At 39.1% G+C, this 12,288-nt stretch overlaps 1 protein-coding gene across 8 annotated transcripts in view; it reads right to left on the minus strand.

Annotated features, from left to right (window-relative positions):
* Positions 1 to 12,288, minus strand: part of THADA (THADA armadillo repeat containing) — a 327,795-nt gene that overhangs the window by 272,447 nt on the left and 43,060 nt on the right. For all 8 annotated transcript variants that reach the window (XR_010600221.1, XM_065590664.1, XM_065590662.1 and 5 more), the window contains one exon: positions 12,022 to 12,131. Coding sequence is in view for 7 of the 8 variants with exons in the window: in XM_065590664.1 (XP_065446736.1) it covers positions 12,022 to 12,131 (110 nt within the window). In the remaining variant the exon portion in view is untranslated. The remainder of the gene's footprint in view (positions 1 to 12,021; positions 12,132 to 12,288) is intronic.

A 12,288-nucleotide genomic window follows, 5' to 3' on the forward strand; every position in this document is an offset into this window, starting at 1 on the left:
TGTGTTATCTTTCAGGTTAAAATCCCTAATCTGTATCAGACTGAAGTATTAATTATTTTTGCCAGACCAAATAATTAAAGTCTGTAATTAAAACACCACACAGTAACTTGATATGCAAATGACTTCAATTGCAGTTCAGTGAGTGGTTTTTCTGATTTATCTATCTTTCTTCTAGTTAAAACAATTTCATGCCTGGGCATAACAGCTATTCTGATCAGTTTCACTGAATCCAATAAACCTGAGACACAAACCGCCAAAAACCAGGAAATTCAAAGTTAAAGTTGAGCCTCTCTCTATAATTCATAAGGCTGTACTCTCCTCCCCATACAAAAATTATTGTGTATTAAGGATGAAGGGTCCACCTTGGACCTAGATATCCTGAATTTTTAAGGTTTGTAGCTTAAACTTCATATAATTTAGAAGTGTTGTCTATGTTAGTACACCTCTACCCCAATATAACGTGACCCGATATAACACGAATTCAGATATAAGGTGGTAAAGCAGCGCTCCGGGGGGGCCAGGGCTGCGCGCTCCGGCGGATCAAAGCAAGTTCGATATAACGCGGTTTCACCTATAACGTGGTAAGATTTTTTGGCTCCCAAGGACAGCGTTATATCGGGGTAGAGGTGTATATCTAAATTCAAAGTTTAAATCGGTGTAATCCTGCTTGCCCTGGGGAAACTCATTTAATCACTTTGCTCTCCAGTAGTCCTACTGTAGTTTAATTTTTGTACTGGATGCTATTATTATCTGTAAACTAACATCCATAGTGTGCTTGGTGCTTTACAAACCAATAAGGAGACAAGGACCTGCCCTTAGAAGTTTATTACAATCTAAGGTGAACTTGCCCCAGAAAATATGTGCTTCATAAGAGGGGTTTCCTATTAATTAAGAGCAGGTACAATAACTTTACATTGCCGTTCTTGCCCCACTCTTTGTAGCCTCGGTATGGAAAATGTGGATTTCTAAAGCAATGTAACAGCTCACAGGCAGCAGTTACAAGTTGTTACAAATCAGAGCAGTTCTGAAGACATCCTTAAATTGCACTGAAGACTTGATAGAACCCTGGAATAGGGAGGTGCAAAAACAGATATAGCGCCACCATTGCCCCCACTCTTTCCCTGCACCCAGAGAGTAGGGGAACTGAAATGGAGAATCTAGCACACAGTGATAAAGTTTCACAGGTGAATAATGTATTTAGACATTTGTAGGAGTTCCAGCGTTCTTTTTAAACTGTAAAAAGCAACAGAGGGTCCTGTGGCTCCTTTAAGACTAACAGAAATATTGGGAGCATAAGCTTTCGTGGGTAAGAACCCCACTTCTTGCGATGCAAGTTAGTCTCAAAGGTGCCACAGGACCCTCAGTTGCTTTTTACAGATTCAGACTAACACAGCTACCCCTCTATACTTTTTAAACTGAGTACTTTTATAGTTATCTATACTACAGTGTCTGAATATATAAGTGTTTGGCATGCTCTAGAAATCATGGTTAGGATTTTTTTTAAATGGTGGGCACAGACGTGGTGATTTTAAATAAGAAATTAGTTTCAAAGCCCAGAAAGATTGAAGTTACCCATTTTAAAAGTACAGAAAGTCATCAATGCAACTACCATTTATAGGTGAGGATTTCACTTTACATTGAAAAATTTTACAGGTTATGGTAAAAAGGTCAGTGCATGACTTGAAGGTTTATAAAATGGTAATTTACTTCAGTCACCTGCCTGTTAATGAATTTTAAATTACATAATACCAGCTAACCAGATTTTAGGGGCTTGAGAAGACACAGGAAAGTTATATGACTTCTCAAGGTCACAGCAGTCAACAGGAGAGTCAGTAATAGCAGACAGGACTGTCTATTCCCAATCCCCTACCGGAAATCTCCATATAGCTTCATATACTGCACTTGCAGATGTTCAGCAAACCACTAGAGGTGGATAATTTCCAAGGATTTTGGATTAAATGCATTAGTCCAGCTGACTCCGAAATGACTCCTTTAAGTATTTTTATCTGAGACCAAATGCCATAGCTTTCTGGTGGCAATGTGTGATATTAACTGAATTTAATATACAATGTATAAAATAATTATTCCCCCATTTCCTCAAAGTGCTCCAAATACATTTTTCTTAAATACAAGAATTCTACCAAGCCCTAAATATAGTTCTCTGCTCCATTCTTCCCCAGGGGGGATAAAAAATTTTTTTTTAAATTGTTTTTATTTAAAATCAGATTTTATTTAAATTACATACATTTTTAAACAAACATTAAAAATTAAATTTGAAATTCTGACATCCTATGTGAAGGCCTAATTTACTATAATCTATTCAATAAAAAAAACGTTTAAACAGTGCATGCTTGCCACCAAAGCTTTAAAGAAAGTCAAACCACTCTACTGGGAGAAGTCATTGGTTAACAACGTGGAATCAGTTTATTGAAGTGTTAAACCAGCTTTTGACTTCAGTAGCTTTTTCTGCTTATACATGGAAAATATTCTCTTCATTTCAGTTTATTCAACTATTTCAGTTCAATGACTAATTCATTCAAAGTTGTGAAACCAATTTGGAGACAAAAGTGCAAGAAAGCTTGTTTTCCTCATCCATCTATGAATAAAAACTAGGTGCGAGGATGAGCTCTATTAGTTATAAAATCTTGAACGTGGTCACCTGAAATAATCAGTTCAATTCACTAACTACTTATTAAATAAGGAAAGTATAACTCAATTTTAAATGAAAAACATGTTTAGATTAACATTTTTCTTATGCATCCAGCACATTTAAAGGCAGTTTTATTTAACTCATAAAAAAATTAAATGCTGCTTAATGTTGCACATTTGTCATTGAATGCCAGTTTCCATCCAAATAGTGCTTGACACATCACAAGAAAAATAAATAAATACATCATTTTGTAAACACATGATTCACCATTTTCTAACATGTTAAAAAATGTTAAAATTAAGAATCTGAATAAATGTATGATAAGCTGCATAACTGCTAAAAACATGTATAGATATAGTGTAACTTCCTACTTAGCAAAAAGTAATACCAAATTTAGTGTAAAAACTATATTTAGTTGCAAATCAATATGTTTTACTGGTTACCAACCAATGAGAATCACCTTTACTTAAGGAAAGTAACTAAAAAATACAAATACAAAACAAGATTAAAATCAGTGCTTTAAGTCACTTTGATTTAAATTGGTGATTTTCAAACTGGGGTACTCATACCCGTAGGGGTACACGAGCTCTCATCCGGGTGTACACGAAAAATCCTGTAATGGCGGACAATGCATTTTATTTAGTAAAACTTGGCAATCTGATCATGGATATATTATGATCTTGTCTCAGATGGGGTAGGCAGTAGACTACATTATTTGGAAAGGGGTATGCAGCCCAAGATGTTTGAAAACCACTAATTTAAATCAATCCACCCTGTTCCTCCCAAATGAATGAAGCCCTATAAATTTACCTTTTGGAGGACATTCCATTATGTTCTGAAACATTAATGATCGCATTAATGAAACAGAGAGGGTTACAGAGCTCCCAGTATATTGAACGGTAGCTGTATAACATACAACAGGCAGATTTGGACTGAGTGAAGAAAGTGAAAAGTGAAAGGCAGAAATTCAGTAGCCTAAGCAACAACCTGGTGATAATGAACTTGTTATTTCAACAAAGAAAGCCACATAGGAAATGGACATAGATACCTGATGGGCAAACAAAGAAAGAGCCAGATATCCAGAATGAACATAAAGAAGTCGCGCAGAAGAAACTTCATATTTCTACAACATCACCGGCTCATTCACCTGCATGTCCACCAATGTTATATATGCCATCATGTGCCAGCAATGCCCCTCTACTATGTACATTGGCCAAACTGGACAGTCACTATGCAAGAGGATAAATGGACACAAGTCAGATATCAGGAATGGCAATATACAAAAACCTGTAGGAGAACACTTCAACGTCCCTGGCCACACAATAGCAGATGTAAAGGTAGCCATCTTACAGCAAAAAAACTTCAGGACCAGACTCCAAAGAGAAACTGCTGAGCTCCAGTTCATTTGCAAATTTGACACCATCAGATCAGGATTAAACAAAGACTGTGAATGGCTATCCAACTACAGAAGCAGTTTCTCCTCCCTTGTGTTCACACCTCAACCGCTAGCAGAGCACCTCACCCTCCCTGATTGAACTAACCTCGTTATCTCCATACTGATTTATACCTGCCTCTGGAAATTTCCATTACTTGCATCTGAAGAAGTGAGGTTCTTACCCACGAAATCTTATGATCCCAATACTTCTGTTAGTCTTAAAGGTGCCACAGGACCCTCTGTTGCTTTTTACAGATTCAGACTAACACGGTTACCCCTCTGATACTTCATATTTCTGGTGAAGGAAGAAATGAACGCTGAAGATATACATAATATTGTAAAAAAGGGGGGGGATGGGGAATTACAAGAGCAGCTGAACAAGTGTTGGGCTACAAGGCCAAAACGAAGAAACAAAGGTGAATAACAGATAAAGTGCTGCCGCTGAGTTACAAGCGTAGCAAGCCGAAAGAGAACAAGAAGGAGCGCGAAAGTCTAAGAGCAGAGTACAAGTCTGACCAGACAGATAAAACAGAAAACAACCAGATAAGCAAACAACCATAAAGAAGAATATGCGAAGAGAAATGTGACATGGGTTGTATCACAAAGTCAGAGAAATTAATGGGATATACAAGCTGAAGAGGTCTGCAGCAAAAGGCAAACACGGACAAATAATTGATGGCAAACAAGTAAAGACTAAACAATGGAAAAAATATTTTGAAGAACTGTGCAATGTGCAGAACACAGTAGATGAAATAGTTCTGGACAAGCTTCCCAGCACAAATAAGGGAGAACAGAGGCCAGAATTCTTAGAAGAAATAATAAAGATCTTGACAGAAGTTTGAAAAAGAAAGACACCAGGAAGTGACAACATAACTGCAGAGCTGCTGCAGGCAGGCAAGAACACACAGCAAAGGTAATAGACCAGGTCTTCAAGATTTACAAATGATAGCAACTGCCAAGCAAATGGGGAAAAGTGGTAATAGTACCAATCCATATAAAAAGGCAGTAAGAGCGAGTGCAAGAGCTACAGAGTAATCAGCTTATTGAGTGTACCAGGAAAAACAAACAGCAAGACGTTGCAGAGGAGAATGAAGAGGAATGTGGGAGCAGCACTTGCAGAGGAACAAGCTGGATTTTTGACTAGGGCTGTCAATTAATCGCAGTTAACTCACATGATTAACTCAAAAAAATTAATCACGATTTTAAACATCAATAGCGATTAAACACAGTTTTAAATCGCACTGTTAAACAATAAAATACCAACTGAAATTTATTAAATATTTTTGGATGTTTTTCTACATTTTCAAATAAATATATTGATTTCAATTACAACACAGCATGCAAAGTGTACAGTGCTCTCTTTATATTATTATTTTTGATTAAAAATATTTGGACTGTAAAAATTATAAAAGAAATAGTAATTTTCAGTTCACCTCATACAAGTACTGTAATGCAATCTCTTTATCGTGCAACTCACAAAGGTAGATTTGTTTTTGTTACATAACTCCACTCAAAAACAAAACAATGTAAAACTTTAGAGCCTACAAGTCCACTCAGTCCTACTTCTTCAGCCAATCGCTAAGACAAAGAAGTTTTATTTACATTTACGGGGAGATAATGCTACTTGCTTCTTATTTACAATGTCATCTGAAAGCAACAACAGGCATTCCCATCGCACATTGGTAGCCGGCATTGCAAGGTATTTGCGTACCACATAAGCTAAACATTTGTATGCCCCTTCATGCTTCGGCCACCATTCCAGAGGACATGCTTCCATGCTGATCACACTTGTTAACAAATTAATGCATTAATTAAATTTGCGACTGAACTCTGAGGAGGAAAATTGTATGTCTCCTGCTCTGTGGTTTTACCCACATTCTACCATATATTTTATGTTATAGCAGTCTTGGATGACGACCCAGCACATACTGTTTGTTTTAAGAACACTTTCACTGCAAATTTGACAAAACGCAAAGAAGGTACCAATGTGAAACTTCTAAAGATAGCTACAGCACTTGACCCAAAGTTTAAAAATCTGAGGTATCTTCATAAATCTGAAAGGGATGGGGTGTGGAGCATGCTTTCAGAAGTCTTAAAAGAGCAGCACTCTGATGCGGAAACTACAGAACCTGAACCATTGAAAAAGAAAATCAACATTCTGCTGGTGGCATCTGACTCAGATGATGAAAATGAACATGCATCGGTCTGCACTGCTTTGGATCATTATCGAAAAGAACCCATCATCACCATGGACGCATATCCCCTGGAATGGTGGTTGAAGTTTGAAGGGGCATATGAATCTTTAGCGCATCTGGCACGTAAATATCTTGACACGATGGCTACAACAGTGCCATGCAAACACCTATTCTCACTTTCAGGTGAGATTGTAAACAAGAAGCGGGCAGCATTATCTCCTGCAAATACAAACAAACTTGTTTGTCTGAGCAATTGGCTGAACAAGAAATAGGACTGAGTAGACTTTTAGACTCTAAAGTTTAACATTGTTTTATTTTTGAATGCAATTCTTTTTTTTTGTACATAATTCTACATCTGTAAGTTCAACTTTCATGATAAAGAGACTGCACTACAGTAATTGTATTAGCTGAACTGAAAAATACTATTTCTTTTGTTTATCATTTTACAGTCCAAATATTTGTAATCAAAAAGAATATAAAGTGAGCACTGTATACTTCGTATTCTGTGTTGTAACTGAAATCAATATATTTGAAAATGTAGAAAATACCCAAAATATTTAAATAAATGGTATTCTATTATTAACAAGGCAATTAATCGTGATTCATTTTTTTAATTGCTTGACAGCCCTAATTTTGATCATGATGAAGTACAATAGATCAGTTATTGTAATAAGACAGATACCGGAAAAGTACACAAAACACAACCAAACCTATCACACCTCTACCCTGATATAACGCGACCCAATCCAACATGAATTCGGATATAACATGGTAAAGCAGTGCTCCGGGGGGGCAGGGGGAGTGGGGCTGCGCGCTCCAGCAGATCAAAGCAAGTTCAATATAACGCGGTTTCACCTATAACACAGTAAAAATTTTTGGCTCCTGAGGACAGCTTTATCTCGGGGTAGAGGTGTACAACTTTATAGACTTCAAATAAATTTTTGATAGCATTGAGCAGAAAGAATTATGAAAAGTTATGAGAATGTATGGCATCTCCAAAAAGTTGATCAAGCGGATAAAAAGCATCCAAAGCAAGTTGATGAGTGCAGTGACAGTTGACATAAAGCTGACTGAATGGTTCAGAATGACTGTAGGAGTGAGACAAGGATGCATGCTATCACCAGATTTGTTTAACTTGGTACTAGAATCAGTAATGACTGTAGCCTGAGAGATGAAATGGGAGGAGTCACATTATATGGTGGGACTATGCATAACCTCAGATTAGCAGACCATACTGACCTCACAGCACTGACCAAGGAGGATTTACAGAGAATAACTGACAAGGTAGACTGAGAAAGCAGAAAATTCTGATTAACAAGAGTAGGGGCACAAGTGGCAGGTGTGTGCCAAATTCTTCAGCGGACTCCAGCTTGGCCTCCTTAATGGGAGCACCAATTTTGAAGGAGCCATAGCCTAGAGAATATCCACTAATGTGTGGATTGTAAAAGGATGTGAAGAGCTTGTAACATTTCATCAACTCCAGCGTTGGCAGAGTAAAGGTGAGAGTTAATGGGACACATTGGGGCATTGCTGAAAGAGGGCAGAAACAAAATTACAGACAGGATTCCTGTTCTAAAATATTGACAGTTTTATGTATGAGAGAAAGATCTTCTGCCCCCTGTCCAACAGATGGACCCCATCTCCGTGACCCCTTCCAATTAATGATCTTCCAGCATTCATTAATAGTTTTCATGCAGTGTTTGGGTACACTGGCAGAGCTGTGGAACACAATGACTGTGGTACGGTTGGAGTGTACTGGCAAAGTGGTAGGGTGCAGGAAGGCTGGGGTGCATTGGTAGCTCTGTCGCTGTAGGGTTATCAGGGTGCACTGGCAGAGCTGTCAGACCCAGGATGTTCAAATTTCACTAGCAGAGCTGTGGGGTGCAGAGTAGTGGGGATGCAGGAAGATTGGGGCACATTGGCAGAGCTGTTTTGTTGAATGCCATGCCTCCCTCACTTGAGGGGAGCCAAGAGAGGTTGGATGCTATCATCCAACCCAATTTATGCCCCTCTTCATAACCACCCTCCCTTTGCTACAGTCTAAACCGCTCCCCATAAACTCCCACTCAACAGTCACACGTCTATTTTCCCCCCAACAATACTTTGATTACTCCCCTCTCCCCCCCAATGAAATTGCTATCCATGCCTTACAAATTGTAGCAACCTTCAGTCACTCAGTTCAAAACTCCTTTTGTTTTAGGCGAGGGCATATGATTACCTTATCCTTAGATGTTAACCGAAGAATGAGTTCACAGCCATCAATCTGTGATTCATCCAGTCATTAGTACCTCCCAGTTTAACAGTACACAAGGCATTAGAAAAAAAGTGAAACTAAAAAGATGCATACTAGACATTCCTAATTAATCGCCTTTTGTTTCATCCCATCCCCTACCCTTTGCCCACTGTCATCTATTTAGAGCAGGGGTGGGCAAGCTTTTTGGCCTGAGGACCACATCTGGGTATGGAAATTGTATGGTGGGCCATGAATGCTCACGAAATTGGGGGTGGGGTGCAGGGGATGGTGAGGGCTCTGGTTGGGGCTGCAGGCTCTGGGACTGGGCCAGAAATTAGGAGTTTAGGATGTGGGAGGGGGCTCCAGGCTGCGGCAGGGGGCTGGGGTGCAAGGGAGGGATCAGGGCTGAGGCAGGGGGTCAGGAGTGCAGGCTCCGGGCGACGCTTACCTCAAGCAGCTCTTGGAAGCAGCAGCATGTCCCTACTCCAGCTCCTATGCGGAGGTGCAGCTAGGCGGCTCTGCGCGCTGCCCTGTCCGCAGGCGCCACCCCAGCAGCTCCCATTAGCCGCATTTCCCGGCCAATGGGAGCTACGGGGGTGGCGCTTGGGGTGGGGGCAGCATGCAGAGCCCTATGGCTACCCCTAAACGTAGGAGCCGGAGGGGGGACATGCTGTTGCTTCCGGGAGTCTCAGCACACGCGCTTGGAGCGGCCTCCAACCCCGTTCGCCAGCTGGAGCGCAGGAGTAGGGCAAGCCCCAGACCCCACTCCCAAGCGGGAGCTCGAGGGCCGGATTAAACAGGCTGAAGGGCCTGATGTGGCCCCTGGACCCTACTCTGCCCACCTGATTTAGAGCATAGTTTATTAAAATCATATATATTCTGGAGCATAGTCTGTCTTTTTACCTTTCAAATTCACCTAACAAAAGTCTTGGCATTATAAAAATAATAGCACATGGCAAATCCCCCTTGAATTTGATAGTAGCAGGGAAGACCCTTAAAAAAAAAAAAAAAAAAAAAAGTGGCTCATACAATCAAATTATGCAAATTTCCTCTTATATTCAACACACAAGATATCCTCTCAATACAGATCTACTATTTGTATTTATTTCGTTGTATGATTGTTTAATATTGAACCCTCTTTATAGCTGAAGAAATTTCAATCATTTATAATTAAAATTCAAACAAATGCTGACTCTGTTTAATATTTCAGAGAAACAAAGTGGGTGAGGTCATATCTTTTATTGGGCCAACTTCCATTGGTGTGAGAGACAAGCTTTCAAGCCACACAGAGCTCTTCTTCAGGTCTGCCTGAAAGCTTGTCTCTCTCACCAACAAAAGTTGGTCCAATAAAAAGATAGTATCTCATCCACCTTGTCTCTCTAGTATCCTGGGACCGACATGGCCACAACTATACGGCATTTAGTATTTCAGTTATTTGTCCAATAATCGTTTAGAACGTTTCCTCTTTAGCATACCTGTAGTTCAAGATAAGGACAGTAATTTGATTTTACTGTTAGCTTCATTTGAAGCAGAATTAAAGTTACAAATTCAGATAAGAAAGAGAAGGAGTTTGATTACTCCAGAGAGTCTTGCAAAAGAGGATATCAGAAGTAATTAATTAATTTCAGTTAAAAAAGAAAGGTTGTTCCAGGCCCAATATTTCATTCTGCAGACTTATAACAACTTAGACGTAGTAGTAAATACTGATATTAAACCTATGGGAATAGATATTAAGTAGCAGCTGTTACCCAACAGAAAGCAGAATAATTCTTTGTATCCCAACCTGGCACATGGTAAGAAACATCAAGTACAAATGTGCAGGCCTATTCCCATCCAGATGGGATTCACTTAGCTGATGGGGTAATATAGATGAGATGTTGTTTAAGGAAGCTGTCTAGCTGGATGGGAGCCCACCACAACATGTACTAGTTGTCCATGATAGTGGATAATCCCTTGCTAACACAGGAGAAGTACAAAGATAAAAGGTGACTTTATATTTTCTGAACTAAGAATGTAGCTGGAAGGTTGCATGAGGATTAGTATTCAGAGTTTAAGGCTGGCTATATCACAGGGACACCTTTAGACAGACCAAGGAGATTTGTCTGATGTGTCAGAGGCCTGCCTGTACCTTAGCACATAATAACCTTCAAAAAGAGAATTCCATAAAAGATTGGTTTCCTGCTGAGAAGCCAAAGTGCCCCAGAGGTCTCAGAGTCCCACAGTGATTAGTCTCTTATCTTGTTTTACAGGTATCTACGTTGAATCTGGATTTAGTTCTTCCACGGACTCAACTATTTGAATATATTGTTTTCTCTATATATCAAATTTGGTTACCTTTAAATCACCAGTTTTGTATCTCAAAGGTGGCTAATGGTGCCAATTTTCTTATAAGCAGAAAAAACTAACCACATTACTACAAATAGGTTGACACTCTTCATGCTGTTGAAAAACTTGAGTTTCAACCGTCTTAGCAGGTCCCATGAACCTCAGCATCCAGTGGCTGAGCCCACCCTAGTCTCCTTTCTGAAAAAATTCCCCCCGCCATAGCTAAAATTGGTACAGCTCTATTACAAAAGTTTATATGAGAAAGTAAATAGCAGCTCTTCTCATGAGTCTGCATAACAGTGAAACCCTTTGTCTGAAATCAAGGGAAGAAATCCTGACTCCAGTGAAGTCCATGGCAAAACTCCCTTTCACTTCAAGAGGGACAGGATTTAATACAGTAAGTATAAACAAAATGCAAAATGTTTAGGCTTTTGTCAGCTTTACTGCTCAGAAAAACAGTCATTAAGGGAGATTTTGCATTTTGGTTTGTCTCATTAAAACTCAATACTGTCTCTATTTACCCCCTTCCCTAGGTCTCAAAGCAGCATTGCAAGCAAGTCAGTATCTATTTTGTGAAATTATTCTCTAAGCACTTAATGGAAAATCCACCCTTACCTAGACACAGAGGCAGTTTAGTTGGTTTCGTTCTCATAGGAAAGTATAAAAATAAAATTTCAGGGAAAAATCATTTTCAGGTAATTTTCCAAGTGTCAGAATACACAGTTTATCCAATGAAAAGTATTAAGAATTTCCAGGAAAATATAAAGGTGCTTGTTGAATATAGCAAGTTTACCACTCATTCTCAGATTTAAAAAACTGCAGGATCCATGGGATTCACTCCAATTTTCCCATGCGCTCCTATTAATTTTTCAGTAGGTAGCACTACAGAAATTAAGAAAAGGGTGAGTTGTTTGTTTTATTTTTCTTTTAAGAACTAGCCATTTAACTCTTACCATTCCAACTCGAGGGCCTGGATACAACTAAAATAAAACAGTCCATACAGTCATATATCATGCAACTACTTCCAAACACTGGACACCTGTGGTCATATAAATCCTCATTGAGATCAATGGAGATCTACAAAGGTGCAAGGCGCTGTTTGCACAGTCAGTTGCAGAATCAAGGCCATAGTTTATAAAACTGTTACACATTTTTTTTAAAATAAGGAATATGTGGGTTTTACCTGGAGAGTATTTCAGTGAGCATCACAAAGCCAGTGTAGGCTAATTCAAATGCCCCTCTATGCCTGGACTGCAAAAGATGATGTTTAAAGTAGTCTCCTATATCTTTAACCTAGAAAAAAAATTACAAATGCAAGTCATGATTTGAGTTGATACAACTAATACATTTATTTACACAAAATACTTTGAGACTGAAATTTCAAACAAGTGTTCCAACGGTGTCCGTACCACCTTATGCCTCTACACCTCTCATTTGAGACACAGCAATA

Source organism: Chrysemys picta, chromosome 3, assembly GCF_011386835.1.
Source record: "Chrysemys picta bellii isolate R12L10 chromosome 3, ASM1138683v2, whole genome shotgun sequence".
NCBI classification, from domain to species: domain Eukaryota; kingdom Metazoa; phylum Chordata; order Testudines; family Emydidae; genus Chrysemys; species Chrysemys picta.